Consider the following 27,673-nt stretch of genomic DNA (forward strand, 5'->3'; position numbering starts at 1 on the left):
CCCGGAGCTGGGTGCCGGAGCCCAGGGGTGCGTGGCTGGAGCCAGCGCTCGCTGCTGCATGGCCAGGACCGGGGATTGGCACCCGGGGCCAGCTCCAGCCACCGTGTGGCCAGCACCTGGGAACAGAGCTGTGGGTCGGCACCTGCTGCCAGGCAGCTGGGGCCGGGGATCAGCGCCGGGGTTGGGGCCGCGTGGCTGGAGTCCGGGGCCAGCGCCCGCCACTGCACGGCCGGAACTGGGGGCCAGAGGCCGGAACTGGGGGCCAGAGGCTGAAGCTCGGTGGCCGGTGCCGGGGGTCAGCACCTGCTGCCCCATGGCCAGGGCCAGGGGTTGGCGCCCAAAGCCCCGTGCTTGGAGCCCGCTGCCGTGCGGCTGGGCAGGGGGTCGGCGCCTGAGGCCAGCTCCTGCCACTGCGTGGCCGGAGCCCGAGACTGGAGCCGGGGGCCAGCACCTGCTGCCATGCAGCTGGAACCAGGGGGCAGAGGCTGAAGCCCCGCAGCCGGAGGCCGGGGCCGAGGGGGTCAGTACCCCTGCCCCGCGGCCGGAGCCCGGGGCTGCATTGCCAGGCTCCTGAAGCCCCACAGCTGGAGCCTGCCGCCCAGTGGGTCAAGAACTCATCTTGTTCCTGCCGCCTTGTGCCCCACGTCTCGCCAGGGGCGGTGCAGGACGGCGCATCCAGGAGCAACAAGGAGGGAGGGGCCAATGCTCCCCCCCCATCACCACCCAGGAGTCTGTCATGGTTGCACAAAAAGCCCCTGGTGGCCGCATTTGAGAAATGGTGACCTGGAGCCTGCAGGCAAGATCAAGACTCCTTTACGCTAGGCGCTGCATAAATACAGCCATTAACTGTCCTTCCCTTGAGGAGTTTACAATCTAACCAGACAAGAGAGTGAAGAAAGACAGAGAGAGAGGGAGGGAGACGCAGAGAGGATGGTAATGCCGAGCCCTCAAAGCGCTTTCCAAAGGAATCCAGTGGCACGATCTACTTTCTTTTAGGTTGGGGAAACTGAGGCACAGAAAGGGGAAGTGACTTCTCCCGGTTCACACAACAGGCCTGTGGCTGAGAGCGCCTGCGCTTTGGGCACGAAGACAGGTGGAAAGGGAGAAACGGAAGACAGAAAGTGAGACCTCGCTGGAGTTTCTCCTCTGTTCTGACTCGCCCACAAACCACAGCTGCTGAGCGCCTCAGCCGTGGACCTCTGCTGCCCCCAAGCGATCGCTGCGCTGTACTCCTTTACGTGTTTGATCTTAAACAGAACAAACTAAGGCCTGAGACTGAGTGTGCGCGCACACACACACACACACACACACACACACACACAGAGACACACACACACACACATACACAGAGACACACACACACAGAGAGACACACACACACACACACAGAGACACACACACACAGAGACACACACAGAGAGAGAGAGAGACACACACACACAGAGACACACACACACACACACACAGAGACACACACACAGAGAGACACACACACACACAGAGACCCACAGACACACACAGAGAGACACACAGACAGAGACACACACACAGAGACACAGAGAGAGAGAGAGAGAGACACACACACACACAGAGAGACACACACACACAGAGACACACACAGACACTTTACTCCATTCGACTTTATTGTTCTCTTCGTCTATTGCACCCCACCCCAATATCCCGCATTCTGGTCGAACCCACTGTGCTCCTTGGGCCGCCGCGTCGCCAGATGGACCCCGATCGGCGGGGGTCTCGTGTGCCCGGCCTGCCAGAGGGCTGGGCTGGGGAGTCTGGGCTCCGCCGAGGGCGAGGGCGCAGGGTGCTCCGGGGGTCAGCACAAGCTATGGGGAAGGCCGGTTGCTGTCTCGTACTGGGCCCGGGCGCGCCCGCTGCTGGAACACCCTGGCCAGCTCTGGTGCCCACGATTTGAGACCAGTGCTGGTAATTTGGGGAGGGTCCGGGAGGAGCCCAGAAATGCGGACCGGGTTCGCAGGCCTCACTGTGGGCGCGCTCCTGGAGCGCTGATTTACCTCGCCAAGGAGACGGCTGCGGCGGTGACTTGACGACGATCCCTCGGTCTCTACATGGGGAACAAATATCTCATCGTGGGCTCGTCAGTCTAGCCGACAGAGGCAGGGCTGCCAACTGTCTAACCCCAGAAACACAAACACCCTGGCCCTGCCCCGCCCCATGCCTTCTCTGAGACCCCCCCTCACTCCAGTCCCCCCCCCCCACGTCACTTGCTCTCCCTGACCCTCACTGACTTTCACCGGGCTGGGACAGGGGGTTGGGGTGTGGGAGGGGGTGCGGGCTCTGGGCTGGGGGGTGGGGCCGAGGGGTTTGAAGTGTGGGAGGGGGCTCCGGGCTGAGCCTGGGGCAGGGGATTGGGGTGCAGGAGGGGGTGCGTGGTGCAGGATCTGGGAGGGGGTTGGGTGGGGGAGGGAGCTGGGGCAGGGGATTGGGGTGCAGGAGGGGTGCGGGGTGCAGGATCTGGGAGGGGGTTGGGTGGGGGAGGGAGCTGGGGCGGGGATTGGGGTGCAGGAGGGGGGCGGGGTTCAGGATCTGGGAGGGGTTTGGGTAAGGGAGGGAGCTGGGGCAGAGGGTTGGGGTGCAGGAGGGGGGCGGGGTCAGGATCTGGGAGGGGGTTGGGTGGGGGAGGGAGCTGGGGCAGGGGATTGGGGTGCAGGAGGGGGTGCGGGGTGCAGGATCTGGAAGGGGGTTGGGTGGGGGAGGGAGCCGGGGCAGAGGGTTGGGGTGCAGGAGGGGTGCGGGGTGTAGGATCTGGGAGGGGGTTGGGTGGGGAGGGAGCCGGGGCAGAGGGTTGGGGTGCAGGAGGGGTGCGGGGTGCAGGATCTGGGAGGGGGTTGGGTGGGGAGGGAGCTGGGGCGGGGATTGGGGTGCAGGAGGGGTGCGGGGTGCAGGATCTGGGAGGGGGTTGGGTGGGGGAGGGAGCCGGGGGAGGGGATTGGGGTGCAGGAGGGGTGCGGGGTGCAGGATCTGGGAGGGGGTTGGGTGGGGGAGGGAGCTGGGGCAGAGGGTTGGGGTGCAGGAGGGGTGCGGGGTGTAGGATCTGGGAGGGGGTTGGGTGGGGGAGGGAGCTGGGGGAGGGGATTGGGGTGCAGGAGGGGGTGCGGGGCGCAGGATGTGGAAGGGGGTTGGGTGGGGGAGGGAGCTGGGGGAGGGATTGGGGTGCAGGAGGGGGTGCGGGGTGTAGGATCTGGGAGGGGGTTGGGTGGGGAGGGAGCCGGGGCAGAGGGTTGGGGTGCAGGAGGGGTGCGGGGTGCAGGATCTGGGAGGGGGTTGGGTGGGGAGGGAGCTGGGGCGGGGATTGGGGTTCAGGAGGGGGGCGGGGTGCAGGATCTGGGAGGGGGTTGGGTGGGGGAGGGAGCTGGGGCGGGGATTGGGGTGCAGGAGGGGGTGCGAGGTGCAGGATCTGGGAGGGGGTTGGGTGGGGGAGGGAGCTGGGGCGGGGATTGGGGTTCAGGAGGGGGGCAGGGCGCAGGATCTGGGAGGGGGTTGGGTGGGGGAGGGAGCTGGGGCGGGGATTGGGGTGCAGGAGGGGTGCGGGGTGCAGGATCTGGGAGGGGGTTGGGTGGGGGAGGGAGCTGGGGCAGGAATTGGGGTGCAGGAGGGGGGGGCGGGGTGCAGGATCTGGAAGGGGGTTGGGTGGGGAGGGAGCTGGGGCAGAGGGTTGGGGTTCAGGAGGGGGGCAGGGCGCAGGATCTGGGAGGGGGTTGGGTGGGGGAGGGAGCTGGGGGAGGGGATTGGGGTGCAGGAGGGGGTGCGGGGCGCAGGATGTGGAAGGGGGTTGGGTGGGGGAGGGAGCTGGGGGAGGGATTGGGGTGCAGGAGGGGGTGCGGGGTGCAGGATCTGGGAGGGGGTTGGGTGGGGGAGGGAGCTGGGGCAGAGGGTTGGGGTGCAGGAGGGGGTGCGGGGTGCAGGATCTGGGAAGAGGTTAGGTGGGGAGGGACCTGGGCAGGGGATTGGGTTGCAGGAGGGGGGCGGGGCGCAGGATGTGGAAGGGGGTTGGGTGGGGGAGGGAGCTGGGGGAGGGGATTGGGGTGCAGGAGGGGTGCGGGGTGCAGGATCTGGAAGGGGGTTGGGTGGGGGAGGGAGCTGGGGCGGGGATTGGGGTGCAGGAGGGGGTGCGAGGTGCAGGATCTGGGAGGGGGTTGGGTGGGGGAGGGAGCTGGGGCAGAGGGTTGGGGTGCAGGAGGGGGGCAGGGCGCAGGATGTGGAAGGGGGTTGGGTGGGGGAGGGACCTGGGCAGGGGATTGGGGTGCAGGAGGGGGTGCGGGGTGCAGGATCTGGGAGGGGGTTGGGTGGGGAGGGAGTTGGGGCAGGGGATTGGGGTGCAGGAGGGGGTGCGGGGTGCAGGATCTGGGAGGGGGTTGGGTGGGGGAGGGAGCTGGGGGAGGGATTGGGGTGCAGGAGGGGTGCGGGGTGCAGGATCTGGGAGGGGGTTGGGTGGGGGAGGGAGCTGGGGCGGGGACTGGGGTGCAGGAGGGGTGCGGGGTGCAGGATCTGGGAGGGGGTTGGGTGGGGGAGGGAGCTGGGGCAGGAATTGGGGTGCAGGGGGGGGGGCGGGGTGCAGGATCTGGGAGGGGGTTGGGTGGGGAGGGAGTTGGGGCAGAGGGTTGGGGTGCAGGAGGGGGGGCGGGGTGCAGGATCTGGAAGGGGGTTGGGTGGGGAGGGAGCTGGGGCAGAGGGTTGGGGTTCAGGAGGGGGGCAGGGCGCAGGATCTGGGAGGGGGTTGGGTGGGGGAGGGAGCCGGGGGAGGGGATTGGGGTGCAGGAGGGGTGCGGGGTGCAGGATCTGGGAGGGGGTTGGGTGGGGGAGGGAGCTGGGGCAGAGGGTTGGGGTGCAGGAGGGGTGCGGGGTGTAGGATCTGGGAGGGGGTTGGGTGGGGGAGGGAGCTGGGGGAGGGGATTGGGGTGCAGGAGGGGGTGCGGGGTGCAGGATGTGGAAGGGGGTTGGGTGGGGAGGGAGCTGGGGCAGGAATTGGGGTGCAGGGGGGGGTGCGGGGTGCAGGATCTGGGAGGGGGTTGGGTGGGGGAGGGAGCTGGGGCAGGAATTGGGGTGCAGGGGGGGGCGGGGTGCAGGATCTGGGAGGGGGTTGGGTGGGGAGGGAGTTGGGGCAGAGGGTTGGGGTGCAGGAGGGGTGCGGGGTGCAGGATCTGGGAGGGGGTTGGGTGGGGGAGGGAGCTGGGGCGGGGATTGGGGTGCAGGAGGGGTGCGGGGTCAGGATCTGGAAGGGGGTTGGGTGGGGGAGGGAGCTGGGGCGGGGATTGGGGTGCAGGAGGGGTGTGGGTTCAGGATCTGGGAGGGGGTTGGGTGGGGGAGGGAGCTGGGGCGGGGATTGGGGTGCAGGAGGGGTGCAGGGCGCAGGATCTGGGAGGGGGTTGGGTGGGGGAGGGAGCTGGGGCAGAGGGTTGGGGTGCAGGAGGGGTGCGGGGTGTAGGATCTGGGAGGGGGTTGGGTGGGGGAGGGAGCTGGGGGAGGGGATTGGGGTGCAGGAGGGGGTGCGGGGTGCAGGATGTGGAAGGGGGTTGGGTGGGGAGGGAGCTGGGGCGGGGATTGGGGTGCAGGAGGGGTGCGGGGTCAGGATCTGGAAGGGGGTTGGGTGGGGGAGGGAGCTGGGGCGGGGATTGGGGTGCAGGAGGGGTGTGGGTTCAGGATCTGGGAGGGGGTTGGGTGGGGGAGGGAGCTGGGGCAGGGGATTGGGGTGCAGGAGGGCTGCGGGGTCAGGATCTGGAAGGGGGTTGGGTGGGGGAGGGAGCTGGGGGAGGGGATTGGGGTGCAGGAGGGCTGCGGGGTCAGGATCTGGAAGGGGGTTGGGTGGGGGAGGGAGCTGGGGCGGGGATTGGGGTGCAGGAGGGGTGTGGGTTCAGGATCTGGGAGGGGGTTGGGTGGGGGAGGGAGCTGGGGCAGGGGATTGGGGTGCAGGAGGGGGGCGGGGCGCAGGATGTGGAAGGGGGTTGGGTGGGGGAGGGAGCTGGGGCGGGGATTGGGGTGCAGGAGGGGGTGCGAGGTGCAGGATCTGGGAGGGGGTTGGGTGGGGGAGGGAGCTGGGGTGGGGATTGGGGTGCAGGAGGGGGTGCGGGGTGCAGGATCTGGGAAGAGGTTAGGTGGGGAGGGACCTGGGCAGGGGATTGGGTTGCAGGAGGGGGGCAGGGCGCAGGATGTGGAAGGGGGTTGGGTGGGGGAGGGACCTGGGCAGGGGATTGGGTTGCAGGAGGGGGGCGGGGCGCAGGATGTGGAAGGGGGTTGGGTGGGGGAGGGAGCTGGGGCAGGGGATTGGGGTGCAGGAGGGGGTGCGGGGTGCAGGATCTGGGAGGGGGTTGGGTGGGGGAGGGAGCTGGGGCAGGGGATTGGGGTGCAGGAGGGGGGCGGGGCGCAGGATGTTGAAGGGGGTTGGGTGGGGGAGGGAGCTGGGGCAGGGGATTGGGGTGCAGGAGGGGTGCGGGGTGCAGGATCTGGGAGGGGGTTGGGTGGGGGAGGGAGCTGGGGCGGGGACTGGGGTGCAGGAGGGGTGCGGGGTGCAGGATCTGGGAGGGGGTTGGGTGGGGGAGGGAGCTGGGGCAGGAATTGGGGTGCAGGGGGGGGGCGGGGTGCAGGATCTGGGAGGGGGTTGGGTGGGGAGGGAGTTGGGGCAGAGGGTTGGGGTGCAGGAGGGGTGCGGGGTGTAGGATCTGGGAGGGGGTTGGGTGGGGGAGGGAGCTGGGGCAGGGATTGGGGTGCAGGAGGGCGTGCGGGGCGCAGTCTCCGTCCGGGCAGCGCTTCTCTCGGGTGGCTCCTGGAAGTGGTGGCATGTCCGGCAGCAGCGCTAGGCTCAGGGGCAGCTAAGCGGCTCCACGCGCTGCCCCTGCCTGCAGGCACCGCCCCCACAGCTCCTATTGGCTGTGGTTCCCCATTCCTGGCCAAAGGGAACTGCGGAGTCGGCGCTCGGGACGGGGGCAGCCTAGGAGCTGCTGCCGGACAAGCTGCTGCTCCCGGGAGCCGTGCACAGCCGGGGCCGCCAGGGAGCCGGCCTTCGCCCCACTGTGCCGCCGGACTTTTAGCGGCCTAAAGTCTCCTGGATTGGCTTCAGTAGCCTCCGGGAGACCGAGCCCGACTCTGGGAGACTCCCTGCCCAGGCGGGCCGGTTGCCATCCCGAGATGGAGGGTATAATACGCTCTGAAGGCTGGAAGTTGAAGCTCGACAAAGGTTTGTGCGGTTCCAGTCTGAATTTAAGGGAAAGTAATTCGCCAGTGGAACAATTCCCAAGGGTCGTGGTGGATTCCCCGTCACTGAGTTTTTAAGAATCAAGACTGGATGTGTTCCTAAGGAACCTGCTCTAGGAATTTTGGGGCAGTTACTGAAAATTAGCGCGGGGCCAGCACCTGCGGAATGGACCCCTCTGCTCCGAGGAGCTGTCAGTGACTAGCTGGGTCCGGTTACCCTGGTCTGATCTCTGCGCCTGGGGCCCAGGAAGAGAGGGACCGGGACAGAAAGAGAAAAAGGCACCCATAAGTGAGAACGGTCGGCGGTGTTTCGGTTTCAAATGTCGGTTTCTTTTCACCTTACCAAATACTGCTGCTGGGGTCTGCTGCCCTCTACTGCCCGTTTAAAAGTTTAGCCCTTAAAACCCAGAGGATCATACCCGGGGTTTTAAGGCCAGAAGGGATCGTTGGATCATCTAGTCCGACTTCCTGTTTGGCACAGGCCAAAGAATGATGGCCAGTCACCCTTATACGGAGCCCAAGAACTCCTGTTGGACTAAAGTCTCTCCTGCAGAGAGGGACCCAGTCCCCCCTGAGAGCCGCGGGAGATGGGGGCTCCATCAGCTCCTTTGGGAGTCCGCCCAAGAGGCGAGTCTCCCTCAGGCTCAGAGCAGAAGGAGGCACAGGCCATTGCTCCTGCAGAGCAAGCTCATGGTATTCACCACTGGCTCCTTGCCATCTTCATTCCCCCCCGTCCCCCCACCGCCTGCAGCTTCCACAATCCCCAACTCAACTCCTCCCTTATACTAGGTTGTCTGTCTGCCCCCTCCTCAGCCATAGCAGCCTCCATGGGTTCCCCATTCCCACCTCCGCCATATGCCAGGGCTCTGTGTCCCTCACGCTGGCCTTCCCCCCGCACCTGGATCCAGCCCCCCCCTCCTTCATTCCCACAGCCAGAATTTTTCTGTGCTCTCATTCCCCACTTCCTCCGTACCAGGCGTTCCCATTGCTCGGTTACCACTTTCTTATTCTTTTCTGTCTGCCTGGAAACAAGCCTTTCAAGGGTGTCACCGTTCAACTGTATTGGGAGGATGGGCAGAACGGAGCTGTGGGGGTGTTATTCTGGAATGTGTCAGGAGTGGCCATCGACCAGTTATTTAATCGATACCCAGCTAAAGATGGTGGAAGCTGCTTGGTCTGGTACCCAGCTGCAGGGTGCTCCCTGTACTCCATTTCCACCTTCTGGTTTTTCCCCCAAAACTGTAGGATTTGGCCCACTGATGCCTAGAACATTCCCTAAAAAGTTGGAATTGATCAGACATGGTTTTCAAAAGTTATCATATTACAGACAAACAGACAAACGGAGAAGTGTCACCAAATTGAGTGTAGGGCTTCACTTCACCCAGCCAGGAAGATAGGCCTTATTTCTAATCTGAATGTGTCTGGCTTTAGATTGTTCTGTTTCTTTGCTAGCTTAACGAAGCTTTCAGTGGCCGGTATTTTATCCCTGTCAAGGGATTTACACAACGCCATCAAGTCACCTCTTGATTTCACAACCGTAAGAACGGCCAGACTGGGTCAGACCAAAGGCCCATCCAGCCCAGTGTCCTGTCTCCCAACAGTGGCCAATGCCAGGTGCCCCAGAGGGAAGGAACAGAACAGGGAATCGCCAAGTGCTCCATCCCGTCGCCCATTCCCAGCTTCTGGCAGACAAAGGCTAGGGACACTCAGAGCCTGGTGTTGCATCCCTGCCGAACCTGGCTAATAGCCATTGATGGACCTATCCCCCAGGAACTTACGTAGTTCCTTTTTGAACACTTTTAGTGTCTTGTTCTTCACAACATCCTCTGGCAAGGAGTTCCACAGGTTGACTGTGCATTGCGTGAAAAAATACTTCCTTTGTGTGTTTTAAACCTGCTGCCTGTTAATTTCATGAATTTTGTTAATATCCAAGAATCTTGCAGCCATGCTAGTCACATTGCTTGATGCACCTGGAAGGTATGATTTGGGTAGTTTACAAGTACACAACAGAAAGGAACACCACAGGGAATTCTGGGAGACGTTTATTACAACCTAAATGGAAGGCCTCTCGCTGGAGTTGTTTAAAATTAGAACCAGGCACTTGTAAAACTCATACTGCCCAAAACAATGCTGGTCTGACTGTCTGTCACTAACTGGATGGATCCAAAACATAGGGTTAACATCTCTGCTTCTCTGTCGCTGCGAAAGAGACAGAGCCCAGCGGGCCAGGAGCCAGACCTGTTCGCCTTTCTCTGGTGTCTGAAAGTCTCTTTCCGCTCCCATTGCAGCTTGCAGGCGCTGCTCCTCATTCCTTGGTCTCTGCTGTCATCTAGTGCCCACTACATGCTCCTAATTTACATTGTGAATCATTTTTTCTTTTCTGACACCCAGTATATATCAAGAGCTTTTCACTCTCCCTTCGCACCACCAGGAAATCAGAGATGAATTCATCACATAACAGGTCTTGTGTGATCCAGTGCTTAGAAACCAGGGTGACTGAGGTTTACTTATCAACCTAGACAGCAGCTCATAAATGCCTTAGACTGATTAGACGAAAAAGAACAGGAGGACTTGTGGCACCTTAGAGACTAACCAGTATATTTGAGCATAAGCTTTCGTGAGCTACAGCTCACTTCATCGGAGGCATTCCTGTAGCTCACGAAAGCTCATGCTCAGATAAATTGGTTAGTCTCTAAGGTGCCACAAGTCCTCCTGTTCTTTTTGCGGATAGAGACTAACACGGCTGCTACTCTGAAACTGATTAGACTGGATCTCAAATGTTCAGACTCCGGCTGACGACTCTAGTCACACTCCTATACCGATTACATCACCATCCTATCTGAGGGCAGACGCTCTAAGAGTTAGCCCCCTAAATACATTTGAGTATCTGGGCTTCAGAACCTTCCATCAGCATATTAGGCAAAATAACGAGATTAATAAATGAATAGACTTTAAGGCCAGAAGAGAACATCATGATAAATGAGTCCACTGTTTTTCAGGTTAACAACCTCTTATTCAAAGTACAATACAAATCACAACCCCCTTTCTACTCTTCCTTTCATAGTAAATGTAAGTGTGTAAGTAATAACAATGGTAAGCCTAGATAATGTTTTCCCAGGTGTTTTTTTGAAAGGCTGACAAAGATACTTGACCTTGAAGGATAACTGTGTGTGGGGAGTGGGAATTGACAGTATCTTGCACCCCCCCCCCCCCCGATTACCTTTTGTGCCACCTGCGGGGAGGGAGGGGAGACTTACTGGTTGAAAAATACTCCTCTAGCCTAAAACTAGATTACAAAATGAATCATAGAATATCAGGGGTGGAAGGGACCTCAGGAGGTCACCTAGTCCCACCCCCTGCTCAAAGCAGGACCAACCCCCAACTAAATCATCCCAGCCAGGGCTTTGTCAAGCCTGACCTTAAAAAGCTCAAAGGAAGGAGATTCCACCATCTCCCTAGGTAACGCATTCCAGTGCTTCACCACCCTCCTAGTGAAAAAGTTTTTCCTAACATCCACCCTAAACCTCCCCCACTGCAACTTGAGACCATTACTCCTTGTTCTGTCATCTGCTACCACTGAGAACAGTCTAGATCCATCCTCTTTGGAACCCACTTTCAGGTAGTTGAAAGCAGCTATCAAATCCCCCCTCATTCTTCTCTTCCGCAGACTAAACATCCCCAGTTCCCTCAGCCTCTCCTCACAAGTCATGTGTTCCAGTCCCCTAATCATTTTCGTTGCCACATCCTTCGTGTAGTGTGGGGCCCAAAACTGGACACAGTACTCCAGATGAGGCCTCACCAATGTCGAATAGAGGGGGACGATCACGTCCCTCAATCTGCTGGCTATGCCCCTACTTATACATCCCCAAATGCCATTGGCCTTCTTGGCAACAAGGGCACACTGCTGACTCATATCCAGCTTCTCGTCCACTGTCACCCCTAGGTCCTTTTCCGCAGAATTGCTGCGGAGCCATTCGGTCCCTAGTCTGTAGCGGTGGCGGGGAGCTGCCATACGGCGGGGAGTTGTCGCACGCGGCTCCCCGGGCCGAGGGGAGCTGCCGCAGGGGGGCACCTGGGGAGGGAGCTGCCGCAGGGCTCCAGGGGGTGGGCACAAGGTGGAAGTTTCGCCTCGGGCACAACCTTGCACTGGTCCTGGGCGGCACATACACACACAAAGTTGTCCACAAAGGCAAAAGACATAAGTCTCAGCACACTCTTTATACCAAGGATGATACCCTAGTTTTATCAACAACCCCTTCTGATTTATCTAATGAGTATGAAAGAACCAAATATGAAATTCTAAATCCGGGGACGTCTCTTCCTTTACCTTCTCAGTGGCTTGCAAGAGCATGTCTAGTTCCTCCAGCCCCTCTACATTTCTTTCCTCTTTACCTTGCCCAGCGGGTTTTGTTTCCACCCTCTAGGGCCCTCGTACCCCACTTTGATTCCCTGTTGTGAAGGGATCCCAATCCGGTATATGGAGATGGGCCAATCCATCACTACACCTTTGCACCTGAACCTCTCCAACTTGTCCACGTGCTTCCTAAAGTGTGGTGACCAGAAGCGGACACAGTACTCCAGTTGAAGCCTCATCAGTGCTGAGTAGAGCGGAAGAATTGCTTCTTGTGTCTTGTTCACCATACTTCTGCTAATACATCCCAGAGTGACGTTCACACTTTCTGCAACAGTATTACATTGTTGACTCATATTTAGTTAGTGATCCACTATAATCCCAAGATCCTTTTCTGCAGTACTCCTTCCTAGGCAGTCGTTTCCTATTTTGCATTTGGGAAATTGATTATTCCTCCCTAAGTGGAGTACTGTGCATTTGCCCTTATTGAATTTCATCCTGTTTAATTCAGATCATTTCTCCAGTTTGTCATGATCATTTTGAATTTTAATCCTGTCCTCCACAGTGCTTGCAACCCCTCCCAGCTTGGTATCATCTACAAACTTTGTATGTTTACTCTCTATGCCAGCGATAAGCAAACTGCAGTCCGTGGATCCCGAGGGCACTCCCACGAGTCAACTGCATGCCGCGGAACAGCTGTGGAGTGGGGTCAGGTCCTGGGGCTGAGCGCCTCTCCTGGAGCTAGAGTCTGCACTGTTGCAAAACCAGCAGGATCGGCCCGCCAGAGACAGTGGGGCTGCATGCAGCATTCACACCAGGCTTTCAGGTGCACCTGCCGGCTCCTCCCGTGCTTTCCTCTGCTGCTGATATTCACAGCTCCAGAAGGGCCCCTCTGATCAACTCCATGCTCAGCTCCAGGACCCGTCCCCACCCCACATCTGTTCAGTTGATCAGCGGGGCCCGTGGCACCGGCCATGGCTCGCGGACCACCTGGAGCTGTGAAAATCAGCAGCAGAGGAAAGCACGGGAGGAGGGCAGGGATGCAACTCCATGCTCCGGCTGTCCCTAAATCTCTAACTACCAGAAGCCAGGAGTGGAAGATATGGTTGGACCACTCCAAATTGGCCTGTCCTGTACACTCTTTCTGAAGCTCTCGTACAGGCCACTGTCGGAAGACAGAATATGGGACAGATGGACCATTGGCCTGACCCATTATGGCAGCACTTATGCTCTTATGGAGTTAAATATTGGATTGACTACACCGAGACAAAATATCTGGGGCTCCATCTCAGGAATGAAAAAAAATCAAGACTCTGATAAGCAAGGTAGAGTCCCTTCTGGAATGCCCCGTCCCCACTGTTAGGAGAATGTGAAGTAAATAGGGTAGAGACTAAACAATAATAATCTTGCTTCTGGCCTTGCTTTTAGTTTAAGCAGGCTGAATAAGCAAGTAAGAGGATGTAAGTGAAAGCACAAGCCTGCACCCGCCCTCCTTCCCAGCAGCTGGTAGCCTTGAAGATAAGGGACTAATCGAGCAAGGGGTTGCAATGGTTATCAAGCAGCTGGAGGGGAGGGGAGGGTGTAAGAAGGAGACACGGTCTGTAAGAGAGTGACCATGACCAACAGAAACCCCACTCCTTACCCTTCCCATCAGGTACAAAAGAGGCGGTCTTATCAACCCCAGACTCAGGACCCCCCAGAACGGAACAGGACCATACATTGGAAGGGTGGGACCAGAGGAGGGGCACTACAAGTATAATTGGGGGGTGGGATAGCTCAGTGGTTTGAGCATTGGTGTGCTAAACCCAGGGTTGTGAGTTCAATCCTTGAGGGGGCCATTTAGTTGATCTGGGGCAAAAAATGGGGATTGGTCCTGCTTTGAGCAGGGGGTTGGACTAGATGATCTCCTGAGGTCCCTTCCAACCCTGATATTCTGTGATTCTGTGATTGTAATTCAGTTTTCCAAGAAGAGTGGGGAAAAGAGGGAGCTGTGTGGGTGTGCGGAGCTAGGGGTCAGGAGAAGGAGGGGGCTCTATCAGGGTATAGAACAGTAGTTGTGGGAGGGAAAGAGGAAAACTCTATCGGCATATAGCAATAGCCCGACTGGTGTGAAGGGCTTCGGAACATGCTTGTTTGGCCTCAGTAAACCCATCCCATTGCCTGCTGACTGGACTCTGGACTGTTATTTTCCAGCAAACTATGTCTGGGAACTGAGGGGGGGGAGGGAGCTGGACCCAACTACAGTTCGATATGCTGATAGAACCCCATTATTATTATTATTATTATTGGTTAGTCGTCACCCTAGTGACTTCACATTCCCCTAATGTTCCGCCCCTTTCTTTTCTTTTGGGATCCCGGGAAGAGCATAGGACACATGGCGGCAGCTTTCCTGATAGGGTCAGGTATCAGGATGGAATGGGCCGTTGATCCATGTGCCCCATTAGTGCCCTGCCCCTTCCTGCCTATGGGCGTTCCGCACTATTCCAGCCAGTGTCCCAGGCTTCCCAGCATCGTGGGCCCAGGAAGGTTGGGTCCGGGTTGTCTGGTACACTATGGGGTGGGTCCACTACTTTAGTTACACTGTACACATATGTTATAGTTGATGGCTCTTCTTGATTTCGCTACCGTATCCCTCTTGCTCACTGCTATTTATATTTTGAAAAAGCAACACTCAGTAGGCCACGTGTCGCAATAATCCATAGGAGTATCGAATGTCCCATCAAATGACATCCAGCATTTTGGCCACTACCACTGGCCCTGCTCCTCCTTCTTTGGCAGGGCTAGAATCCTTTCAGCAATGCTCTGGAGTGTACATCGCAAGGGCATCCAATTGTCAGCTTCCGCGGTGAGCTACTCTTGCAATTTGTGAGTGCTTCTGTCCATATTATAAGTCCACTGAATGTCAATAGTCTGCCTGTCAGGGAATATTTTTAGCTCTGGGCTGTGGTCAGTTCAGGTCTGGATTCTTCCAGCTGGCCATCCACACCATCTGTCTGGTTACATTCTGCAAACCAGTTAGATTTAACTTCCCTGGGCCTGCCTTAGAGCGATTTTAGCTCTGCACCAGCATTTCCATTTGTATTGATCCATGGTGTCCTCATCATTACATGTGGACAAATCACATTTAAATTGGGGGACACCTCCTGGTTCCAACACCCCTGGTGTGCAGAATGTCAAATTTGGGTTCCCTTTTGATTGATCCCTCTGTAAGGAATACAACTAGTTAATTCAGTACTCAACCCCATAACTACTTAGATGCCATGGTGTGTCTGTGACACTTCCATTTATTATGCCATTACCTCCCTCCCACTATGTAATATTTTCCAATAGATTTCCAATCCGCCAGCATAAAGGCTCTTGATCCATTCCATGTACTGTCCATTGACATTTCCTTCCCCCTCTACACACTCCCTTAACCTGTCTGTCCATGTGGCTGGAATTGGTTCCCATTCCTCTTCCCCCTTTATTAAATCACAGGTGGGTATTCGGTGAGTGGTTACACCTCTGCCATGGATTATTAAACAGCATCCCATCCACATCCACAGGTACCATTTACCTGTCTACATTCCAGTGTTGGTGATTTCTCTCCATTCCACCGTCCTTTGCATTTTGTTCCTGTAAAACAAATAACATCATTATGTTTCCTATCTTTTGTGTGCTTGTACTTTTTTGTTTGTGGAGGGGGAACTCACTCCTGTCCCCCATTTTCTGTTCCCAGTAATAGTAAAAATGGGCCCTAAACGGACAAGGACCAAGTAAGGGCCCCTCCATTTAGGAGCTGGGAATGGGTGGTGTTGTTCTGGAACCAGGTACATCACTCAGTCACCCACTGCAGGTATATTGTGCTCTGCGGGTAGATCATACCATGTTTGGCTGCTCCTTGCTCATCTTGCCTGGCCAATGCCTGCTGAACTTGTCTTACATGGTCAGCTAGGGTTAAAACCCATTAACCTCTCCAGGTACTGGAGTAAGCAAATTTTCCCTCCGTTCCATGGGCCTTCCCATAAGAGCTTCATATGGGGAGAATCCTGTGCCTTTTGATCCTTGGGCCCTTATTGTCCTGACAGCAAAGGGTAACAATTGTGATTAATTTTTCCCTCCATGTACAATATTCACTAAAATAACAGTAATAACAAGACAAACAACCCAAAATACACAACAAAATCTCGGTGCCCCTCATAAAACCTTGCACCTGCTGCACCCTTAGTTCTCACGCCTGTGGGTCTAGTCTTGGAAGGCTTTGCGGTAGCTAGGCCAATAAAGCGCGCCTAGTGTGGCTGCTGCTTATACTGGCAAAATTGCACTTTTTCTGTTCTACCTTATTCCAACCCCTCACCCCTTGCCTGTGTGAAATAAACTATCCCAGCCAAAGTGAAATTTCACTGGATACTGATAGCTACACTCAGGGATTTTACTAGCAGCGCTCTATTGGTCAGGGATCACACCTCTTCACAATCCTGACCAACATCATAGAGTCATAGAATCAGAGAAGATTAGAGTTGGAAGAGACCTCAGGAGGTCATCTAGTCCAAGCCCCTGCTCAAAGCAGGACCAATCCCCACTAAATCATCCCAGCCAGGGCTTTGTCAAGCCTGACCTTAAAAAGGTCTAAGGAAGGAGATTCCACCACCTCCCTAGGTAACGCATCCCAGTGTTTCACCATCCTCCTAGTGAAGAAGTTTTTCCTAATATCCAACTTAAACCTCCCCCACTGCAGCTTGAGACCATTACTCCTCGTTCTGTCATCTGCTACCACTGAGAACAGTCTAGATCCATCCTCTTTGGAACCCCCCATCAGGTAGTTGAAGGCTGCTCTCAAATCCTCCCTCACTCTTCTCTTCTGCAGACTAAATAAGCCCAGTTCCCTCAGCCTCTCCTCATAAGTCATGTGCCCCAGCCCCTTGATCATTTTTGTTGGATTCTTTTCAATTTGTCCACATCCTATCTTTAGTAGGGGCCCAAAACTGGACGCAATACTCCAGATGTGGCCTCACCAGTGCCAAATAGAGGGGAATAATCACTTCCCTCGATCTGCTGGCAATGCTCCTACTAATGCAACCCAATATGCTGTTAGCCTTCTTGGCAACAAGGGCACACTGTTGACTCCTATCCAGCTTCTCATCCGCTGTAATCCCCAGGTCCTTTCCTACAGAACTGCTGCCGAGCCATTCGGTCCCTAGTCTGTAGCGGTGCATGGGATTCTTCAGTCCTAAGTGCAGGACTCTGCACTTGTCCTTGTTGAACCTCATCAGATTTCTTTTGGCCCAATCCTCTAATTTGTCTAGGTCACTCTGGACCCTATCCCAACCCTCCATCATATCTACCTCTCCCCCCAGCTTAGTGTCATCTGTAAACTTGCTGAGGGTGCAATCCAGCCTGTCAAGATTCCTCCCCAACTCTGAACTCTAGGGTACAGATGTGGGGACCTGCATGAAAACCTCCTAAGCTTACTTTTACCAGCTTAGGTTAAAACTTCCCCAAGGTACAAATTAATTTTATCCTTTGCCCTTGGAATATCCACTGCCACCACCAAACTCTAACTGGGTTTACTGGGAAACGTAGTTTGGACATGTCTTTCCCCCCAAAATCCTCCCAACCCTTGCACCCCACTTCCTGGGAAAGGTTTGGTAAAAATCCTCACCAATGTGCATAGGTGACCACAGACCCAAACCCTTGGATCTGAGAACAATGAAAAAGCATTCAGTTTTCTTACAAGAAGACTTTTAATAGAAATAGAGGTAAATAGAAGTAAAGGAATCACCTCTGTAAAATCAGGATGGTAGATACCTTACAGGGTAATTAGATTCAAAACATAGAGAATCCCTCTAGGCAAAACCTTAAGCTACAAAAAAGACACACAGACAGGAATAGTCATTCTATTCAGCACAGCTCTTTTCTCAGCCATTGAAAGAAATCATAATCTAACACATACCTAGCTAGATTACTTACTAAAAGTTCTAAGACTCCATTCCTGTTCTATCCCTGGCAAAAGCAGCATAGAGACAGACACAGACCCTTTGTTTCTCTCCCTCCTCCCAGATTTTGAAAGTATCTTGTCTCCTCATTGGTCATTTTGGTCAGGTGCCAGCGAGGTTACCTTTAGCTTCTTAACCCTTTACAGGTGAAAGGATTTTTCCTCTGGCCAGGAGGGATTTTAAAGGTGTTTACCCTTCACTTTATATTTATGACACAGCCTATCATCCAGATCATTAATAAAGATGTTGAACAAAACCGGCCCCAGGACTGACCCCTGGGTCACTCCACTTGATACTGGCTGCCAACTAGACATCGAGCCATTGATCACTACCCATTGAGCCCAACAATCTTTCTATCCGCCAGCTTTCTATCCACCTTATAGTCCATTTATCCAATCCATACTTTTTTAACTTGCTGGCAAGAATACTGTGGGAGACCATATCAAAAGTTTTGCTAAAGTCAAGATATATCACATCCACCACTTTCCCCATATCCACAGAGCCAGTTATCTCATCATAGAAGGCAATCAGGTTGGTCAGGCATGACTTGTCCTTGGTGAATCCATGTTAACTGTTCCTGATCACCTTCCTCTCCTCCGAGTGCTTCAAAATGGTTTCCCTGAGGACCTGCTCCATGATTTTTCCAGGGACTGAGGTGAGGCTGACTAGTCTGTAATTCCCCAGGTTCTCCTTCTTCCCTTTTATAAAGATGGGCACTATATTTGCCTTTTTCCAATTGTCCTGGACCTCCCCTGATCACCATAATTTTTCAAAGAGAATGGCCAATGGCTCTGCAATCACATCAGCCAACTCCCCCAGCCCCTCGGATTCATTAGATCTGGACCCAAAGACTTGTGCATGTCCAGCTTTTCTAAATAGTCCTTAACCTGTTCTTTCACCAGTGAGGGCTGCTCACCTCCTTCCCATACTGTGTTGCCCAGGACAGCAGTGTGGGAGCTGACCTTGTCTGTGAAGATCGAGGCAAAAAAAAGCATTGAGTACTTCAGCTTTTTCTACATTGTCTGTCACTAGATTGCCTTCCCCATTCAGTAAGGGCCCACATTTTCATGGAGGATAGGTCCATCAATAGCTGTTAGCTAGGCTGGGCAGGGATGACGTCCCTAGCCTCTGTTTGCCAGAAGCTGGGAATTAGCGACAGGGGATGGCTCACTAGATGATCACCTGTTCTGTTCATTCCCTCTGGGGCACATGGCTCTGGCCACTGTCAGAAGACACGATACTGTGCTAGATGGACCTTTGGTCTGACCCAGTAGGGCCATTCTTATGTTTCCCTGACCTTTCTTTTGTTGCTAACATAGCTGTAGAAACCCTTCTTGGTACCCTTCACATCCCTTGCTAGCTGCAACCTCAGTTGTGTTTTGGCCTTCCCGATTACACCCCTGCATGCTTGAGCAATATTTTCACACTCTTCCCTAGTCATCTGTACAAGTTTCCACTTCTTGTAAGCTTCCTTTTTGTGTTTAAGCTGGCTGAAGATTTCACTGTTAAACCAAGCTGGTCGTCTGCCATATTTGCTATTCTTCCTGCACATTGGTATGGTTTGATCCTGCAACTTCAATAAGGATTCTTTAAAATACAGCCAGCTCTCCTGGACTCCTTTCCCCCTCATGTTATTCTCCCAGGGGATCCTGCCCATCAGTTCCCTGAGGGAGTCAAAGTCTGCTTTTCTGAAGTCCAGGGTCCGTATTCTGCTGCTCTCCTTTCTTCCTTGTGTCAGGATCCTGAACTCAACCATCTCATGGTCACTGCTGCCCAGGTTGCCACCCACTTCCACTTCCTCTACCAATTCTTCTCAGTTTGGGAGTGGCAGGTCAAGAGGAGCATGGCCGCTAGTTGGTTCCTCCAGTAGTTGCACCAAGAAGTTGTCCCCAGCACTCTCCAGAAACGTCCTGGATTGTCTGTGCACTGCAGTATTGCTCTCCCAGCAAATGTCAGGGTGATTGAAGTCCCCCATTAGAACCAGGGCCTGTGTTCTGGAAACTTCAGTTAATTGTCCAAAGAAAGCCTTGTCTACCTCATCCTCCTGGTCCGGTGGTCTATAGCACATGCCCACCGCGACATCACCCTTGTTGCTCTCGCTTCTAAACTTACCCAAAGACTCTCAACAGGGATTTCTGCAGTTTCATACTGGAGCTCTGAGCAGTCATACTGCTCCCTTACATACAATGCAACTCCCCCACCTTTTCTCCCCTGCCTGTCCTTCCTGAACAGCTTATACCCCTCCATGACAGTGCTCCAGTCATGTGAGTTACCTCATCAAGTCTCTATTATTCCAATCACATCATAGTTCTTTGACTGTGCCAGGACTTCCAGTTCTTCCTACTTGTTATCTAGGCTTCTTAACATAAGAATGGCCATACTGTCTACTGTCCAGCCCAGTATCCTGTCTACCGACAGTGGCCAATGACAGGTGCCCCAGAGGGAGTGAACCGAACAGCTAATGATCAAGTGATCTCTCTCCTGCCATCCATCTCCACCCTCTGACAAACAGAGGCTAGGGACACCATTCCTTACCCATCCTGGAAAATAGCCATTAATGGACTTAACCTCCATGAATTTATCCAATTCTCTTTTAAACCCTGTTATATGGGTCCTTTATTCAATTTATGGATAAATTTATCCAATTCTCTTTTAAACCCTGTTCTTACATTTGTGTACAGGCACCTAAGATAACTAGCTGATTTCCCTGCAAAGTGCAAAATTCAGAACATTTCATTTCAACTAAATTCAGAACATTTTATTTCAACAAAATTTTACCCCATGTTGAACATTTTATTTCAACAAAATTCAGAACATTTTATTTCAACTTTTTTGAAAAGAGATGTTTTCATTTATATTTTTAAATGATATTTTATCTCAAAATTTAGCTAGATATTAAATATATATCCTTTAGATCGAAGAAAACTAAATTTTCTTTTTTTTTTTTTCATTTTAGCAAGAATGACTCAAAAATTTCTATTCTGGGAACAAGCTACCAAGGAAATGTTGGATTCTCCAACTCCTGAAGTCTTCCAATCAAGACTGGATGCCGTTCTGGAAGACATGCTTTCAACAGACAGGTGTTACTAGGTTCAAAGCAGAACTAACTGGGTGGAAGACTAAGGCCTGTGTTACCAGGAGATCAGAACTCACCTTACAGGTCTGGCCTTACAATCTATGAAGATAGGGATGAATTTACCTCTCTCGTGTCTCTGTACTGCTCCTGACCAACCAAGACCAGTGGGATGCCTGGCATGAAGTCATTGACCAGCCAAGTTCACATCCATCCTGTGTCTTTGTGGTTTGGCATTTTCATGAGAATCTCAGACACTTAGAAATTCTGCCGCAGGCATCCTTCAGGGCCTCTTTCATTTGTTCATTGCGGAGAGCGTAGATGTAGGGGTTAAAGAGAGGGACCACCACACAGTACAGCAAAGACACAACTTTGTCAAAGTCCTGCACACCCTGCTGTCCTGGTCGGAGGTACCTGAAGATGCAGCTACTGTACAATATCACAACAACCAGGAGGTGAGCGGAGCAGGTGGAAAAGGCCTTTTTCCTTCCTGTGGTGGATGGGAGGCGCATGATAGTGGAGATGATGCAGCCATAGGAAACTATAGTGACTGTTAAAGTACCAAGTAAGATAACTGTTGTTGAAAAAAATATCATGACCTCAAGATGCCCTGTGTCCACGCAGGAGAGTTGAAGCAACACGTCTGTGTCACAGTAGAAGTGGTTTATGACATTGGGGCCACAGAACGGTAACAGCACAACCATAAATGTGGGGGGAACCACTATAAGAAAACTCATCACCCAGCAGCTCAGCACTAGCTGGAAGCAGACCCTGCCATTCATGATGGTGCCGTAACGCAAGGGATGGCAGATAGCCATGTAGCGGTCAAAGGACATGACAGCCTCATGGCAAAACATAGAGGCACCCAGGAAGAAGACCAATAACAACTGAAGGAAACAACCAGGGAGGGAAATAGATTTTCTCTCTGTCAGGAGGCTGTAGAGGAACCTGGGCGTGATGACACAGGTGAAGCAGATTTCTAAGACAGCGAAGTTCCTGAGGAAGAAATACATGGGCGTCTGGAGGCGATGGTCCACCAGGTGGAGGGTGACAATAATGAGGTTTCCCGTTACGGTCAACAGGAAGACGTCTAATAGAACCGCAGACATGATGATGTTTCCATGGTGGTTGTTGGACAGTCCCAAGATGATGAATTCCACCACTGTGGTCTGGTTCTTCATTCTTGGTTCATCTTTAAAGAAAAATTAAAAACATGTCAAAAACAGAGCCGATTGGACAAGAGGGACAGAATGCTGAGAGGAAAAATCTGTAAAGAAATAGAACTAATCTCATCAATGGGAATTGGGTGCCTATCAGGCACAGGCTCAATGAAACAATCCTGATGGAGTAACTAAAAACAATTACTGCTTGTTGGAGAGAGAGCGAGAGCTGGAGAGCAAGGGAGAATGAAAATTACTTCTTCTAAACATGCATAAGTTTTACCTCAATTTTTCATACATGAAAAAGGCCAGAAGGAACCAATGTGAACATCTGTTCTGACCTCCTGTATAGAAGAGAGCGAGAAACTTCCCTGAATTAGCTACTGTCAAAACTAGAGTGTTGCTTTTTAAAGAAAAAAATCCAAGCGTTCTTTTAAAATGTCCAGTACTGGAAAATCCACCACAAGGCAGGGAAAGTTCTTCCAATGATTAAACACCCTCACTGTGAAAGTTTTGTTTGTTTGTTTTCTTCCAGGTCATTGATACAAATATTAAAAGGCACAGGACCAAGAATCAAACCCTGTGGGACCGCACTAAAAACACCCTCGCTCAGTGATGATTGTCCATATATAATTCCAGTTTGAGACTGTTCAATACCCACCTTTTAGTCCATTTAATCTGTGCCATGGTAATTGTGTATCATTCTAGTTTCTTAATCACAATGTCAAAAATGAAATCAAAAATAGTCCCTCTCTTTAAAAAGGGCAAACAAAGAGGAGCTGTGGAATTAGAGACCAGTCAGCCTACCTTCTATACCTAGAAAGATACTGCAACAAATGATTCAATAATCAAGTTGTGAGCATCTAGAGGTCATTAGGGTGTTCAATCATAGCTAACAAATTTCTCAAGAACAAATCATGCTAAATCAATCTAATTTCCTTCTTTTGTATGGTGACTGGTCTGGTGCAGAGTCGGGAGCTGTAGATGTGATATATCTTGATTTTAGTAAGGCTTCTGACACATAAGAATGGCCAGACTGGGTCAGACCAAAGGTCCATCTGGCCCAGCGTCCCATCTCCCGACAGCGGCCAGTGCCAGGGGCCCCAGAGGGAAGGAACAGAACAGGGCAATTTTCGAGTGACCGCTCCCCCATTGCCCATTGTTGCACATGCCATTCTCATAAGCAAAATAGGGAAATGTGGTTCAGACGAAATGACTGTAAGGTGGGTACAAAATTGGTTGAAAGGCTAAACTCACAAAGTAGGCAGCAGGCTTCAGCGTCAAAGTGGGGGAAAGTATTTAGTCAGGTCCCATAATCCTCTGTCCTGGGTCCAGTACAATGCTATATTCTCATTAATGGCACGAACAACAGAGTGGCGAGTCTGTTTACAAAATCTGCAGATGAAACCTACCTGGGAGAGATTCCTGGCACTTGGGAGAACAGGGTTAGAAATCAAAACAACCTTGACAAATTGGAGAATTGGTTTGAAATCAACAAGATGGACTTCAAACAAAACAGGTGCAAAATTCTACACTTAGGAAGAAAAATATCAAAACCCACCTGCAAAATGGGGATTCACTGGCTAAGAGGTAGTCCTGCTGAAAAGGATCTGGGTGGTATAGTGGATCACAAATGGGATATGAGTCTGCAAGGTGATGCAGTTGCAGAAAAGGCTAATATCAGTCTGGGGTGTATTAACAGGAGGGTGGCATGTGAGATAGGGGAGGTAATTGTCCTGCTTGACTCTGCCCTGGGGGCATTTCAGCAGCAGTACTGTCTCCTGTTCTGGATTCCACACTCTGAAAACAATGGGAACTAATTGGAGAGGATCTAGAAGAGTGACACAAAAAGGATAAAAGGCCTTTTTAACATGAGAAAAGAGGACAGGGATCAATTGTTCTCCATAGCCACTGAATGCAGGAGAAGGAGTAATGGACTGCATCTGCAAAAAGGGTGATTTAGGTTCACTCTTAGGGAAAACTTTCTAACTACAAGAATAGCTAATTACAGGAATACATTACTGCAGGAGGTTGTGGAATCTCCATCATTGGAGGTTTCTAATGCCAGGTTAGACAAACACCTGTCAGGCATGGCCTAGGTTTACTTAGTCCTGGTTAAGGAAAAGTTGCATATGTGCATATGTGACTCCATTTTGGTTTGGGGTGCACCATTGTCTAAAAGCAAACACATCATGCACCAGGAGGAGTGTTCCTTAGATACTGCATACCTGTCAACCCCCCCCCCCCCCCCCACCCCCCCGCCCCTTGTTTCCAGCCTGTCTCCACTCCTGGTTTCTGTTCTTTGTCTGTTCCTAACTCCCTGCCTCCTGGCCTTGATGCGAGCCTCCCATCCTCATAAGAAAGGCTACTGGTGCATGGCTTTAGGACCATGTTGTGTACTTGAAGTAATGGTTTAGCAAGGGGGATGCACTTAACGGGGATAGGTGGTAGATAAGGGAAGGGTTTGTCTATTGGCTAAGGTTTCCGATGCACGAGGGCAACATGCTTTGCTAAAAGGTCTATAATCTTTGTATAACCTGCATGTGGGGTCCCCTCCTGATTAGCAGGGGGGCACCATGCTCGAGCGCAATAAACTTAGTATCTTTGGGAACTCTGCAGTTGTGGACTTTGTTGGTGTGCCTCAGCCGAGACTCGAACTGTGCGTGACCTATCGGGTATAATTCGCAGCAGTTTGTGTGCGTGACCTGTGAGGTATAATTCGTAACAGTCCTGCTTCGGCTCTGGGGATGGACTAGAGGAGCGCTCAAGGTCCCTTCCAACCCTATATTTCTGAGTGTCTGTCTCATTTGTTCCACCTCCAATGCTTTACAGAAGGCTAAGCAGAGGACACCAACATTATTACCTTTATCAACCACACTTGTGATGTCAACAACAAAAAAGCTATCAGGTTAATTTGACAGGATCTATTTGTCATATTTGCCATGCTGATTGGAATTAACTCCTTGCCTCTCATCTGCTTCTACACGGATCGAGTCCCATATTAGGTGCTCCATGATTTGCCCAGCATCTATCTCAGGCTCACAGGAGTTTAATTACCTGGCTCATCCCGGTTACCCCTTCTTTTCCACCAAACACATGTGTGACGAGGGCGCTTGGGAATTCAGGCTGCCAGCACGGTCTTAGATGTGAATTCCTTCTTGCCCACCCCACTCTGAAATCAGACATTACCGCCAGCAGTGATGGAGAAGCATGTTAAGAGCATCTTTCTGCTAAAGGGACAGGTGGCAAGATAGACAGCCACGCTGGCACTAAAAAGAACTTTCTTGGTACGGATAATCCCATAGAAGTGAATGGGAGACGCTCATTGTTCTCTCCGAGCTATTGTTTCCAGCCTGTCTGCAGATTCAGGTAGACGTTACAAATTAGTTTGGTAATTCCTTAGAAGCTCCTGGCTTCATTCCCCTCCACCACAGACACCCAACGCCTCCCCTTGCATTGACCTGACATGTCGTTTGAATGGCTAAGTTTTATAGCCGTTGGATCACCCAGCTTAGACCTTCAGGGTCTGGTCCAAACTCCCCCAAAGTCAGTAGAGAGCTTCCCGTGGGCTCCAGTGTGGTCTGGAGTCACGCTGCGAAGCTGCCCGTGCAGAGGTACTTACAGAGCTGGAGACACGGAGAGCGAGGACACAAATAGTCACCCGTGGGGAGGGCTTCGGTGCGCATCGCAAACACCTGCAGAAGCTCCCTGGCGTTTCTCAGACAGGGTCCCGGGTGCGTCTCTCCAAAGCCTCCCTCTCTCAATAGCGCGGCTTTTTCAACAGTATTTCTCCAGGAGGTTGAGGGAGCTTACTCCTCCGAGGTGCCCATTTGGCAATAAGCCATGCCAGCTATGAGCTTGGGTTTGTGGATTTATTTTACAATGGGTTGTGGGCTCCCGGATACCCCTGGACCAAGACAATGAAAGAAATCTAGAATTTCCCTAATTAAATACATCCCTTGATGGGGATTCCCAGAACAATGGCAGTGGCATTGTGTCTGCTAAGGTGAAAGCAAACCTCAAAGACTCAGACCCTGTAAAAATCTCCTATCCCTTTGTCCGCCCTCAGCTCCAGCCTAGGACCCACCCGCGCCGGGCTCTCCGGGAGACCCTGCAGAATGGCAGCCGGGCTGCGTTCCCTCCCTGCATCCCCTTCTCACTCGTTTCTCCGCTGCTCTTCCCATCGCCGCCCTAGAGCTGAGTCTCATCTTCCACCCAGCCTCGACCCGGTCGGGCCGGGACTCGCTGTGCCTCGCACCATGGAAGCGGGATCCCTCGCCAGCCTTTCCATCTCATGCCGCAGAGCAAAGCCGTGCGACCACCCAGCGAGCTCTTCCAAGCAGGATCACTTCCAAATCCCACCCCCCGCCATACGCTGGGCCCTCGCCCTCACCCCCTGTGCTGGCGGAGACCTTAGAAAGACCCCGAACAAGAACCAAAACGATCCCACAAATCCTGACGCTGCTGAGTTGAGATTCGCCACTTTCGGTCTGTCCATTGATGGCGTTCTGCGTCCGAGAAATACAGGGCTACACGTGGGTGACCCCTGCCCGCGGCGCATCCCCGCCTTTCCCACTTCCCCCCTGTGCTGCTTGGAGCCCCTGGGGTTCTCGTCTGCGGTTCCTGGCGGGGACCCCTGAGACCCCTTAGACAAAGAGCTTCCCCGACAACACTCTGAGAAGTCCCTTCGGAAGGGTTTTGTGCTGTTTCCCTTTTCCCCAGGGAGAGTTCAAAGGGTTGGGTCACCATTTCCATCTCCTGTGTTTTCGTGGCAAGACAAGGAAACGATACAGAGAGGTCGGGTAGCGCTATGAGAGACGCTCCTGCGCTGAGAATACGACTCCGGCCATCAGTGGCGAATCCCAAGCTCGGCCAGAGACCCTCGCCTCGCCTTTGGCCAAGCCAGTTAGGGCCAGATACTTCAAGGTACATAGGCACCTCGTGGGATTTTTAAAAGCATCCAGGCACCTAAATCCAATTGAGATCAATACGTTTTTGGTACCCAGGGGAAATCCCATAAGGCGCCTAAATACCTTCAATCTGACAGAAGTGGGTTTGAAAACCTTACACTACAGAGATGGATGATCAGCTTTGAGCCCCGTTTCTGAGATGGGGACCTGAGTCATGGAGGGGGAAACCTGGGTTTTAGAAAGGACTAAGTCACTATCACCCACTAAATTTCAGTACGATGTGGGATTCAAACCGGCTTATCTGAGAGACATGCTAGTTTCTTAACCATAAGAACATCCTTTCTCTGCGTTCACACGGGGGCTATTGCACAGAAAATAACTCCTCAAAATAATTAAGCACAGACCATCAGCACGGAAGTTTTGGATATGTCAAATCCAAGTCTTCAGAATGACCCAAGCCCCAGAGGACCAGCTGGCCATGGAATGCAGTTGAAGGTGTCCCAGAAGAATGAAGCATATTGAGAACATCAGGCTTTATTATTCTAACACACCACATCATACAATGTCCTTTGTGTCCTTGCAAAATAACAGGAGTAACCGTGTTCCTCACACCCATACCTCGTGATTGAGCCTCATGCGGGAGATTAGCAGCTCGTTCCCCTCCTTTCAGTCACTTCTAAAGGGGAAATTTTCTGCATGGGTACAAGGGTGATTCCCCAAAGCATGAAGCGGAGTTATGGCTTCAAGTTTCATTGACGGTGAATTCCAACTGAACAACAAAAGTAACATCCTGTCCCCACTGAAGTCTCTAGAAACATTCCTACTCACTTCATGGTTTTGTATGATCTATAATGTGTAGTGTGGCCGTCCCAAAGAGTGCCAGTCGTAAACCATGATCCCAGTGTGCTAGACGCTGTACAAACATAGACCAAAGCCATGGTCCCAGACCAAAAGAGGATACATAGTAGAACACAAGAGAC

At 53.1% G+C, this 27,673-nt stretch overlaps 1 protein-coding gene across 1 annotated transcript; it reads right to left on the reverse strand.

Moving 5' to 3' along the window:
* Positions 1-20,499: 20,499 nt before the first annotated feature.
* On the reverse strand, positions 20,500-21,804 carry LOC102930994 (olfactory receptor 49). Its single transcript, XM_007056910.3, has one exon. The coding sequence runs from the start codon at positions 21,802-21,804 to the stop codon at positions 20,863-20,865; it is 942 nt and encodes a 313-aa protein (XP_007056972.2). The 3' UTR covers positions 20,500-20,862.
* Positions 21,805-27,673: the final 5,869 nt, after the last annotated feature.

Source organism: Chelonia mydas, chromosome 13 (assembly GCF_015237465.2).
Source record: "Chelonia mydas isolate rCheMyd1 chromosome 13, rCheMyd1.pri.v2, whole genome shotgun sequence".
Classification (NCBI taxonomy): domain Eukaryota; kingdom Metazoa; phylum Chordata; order Testudines; family Cheloniidae; genus Chelonia; species Chelonia mydas.

Coding starts and splice junctions, on each gene's coding strand:
- LOC102930994 (XM_007056910.3), bottom strand. CDS start 21,804: ATGAAGAACCAGACCACAGTGGTGGAATTCATCATCTTGGGACTGTCC.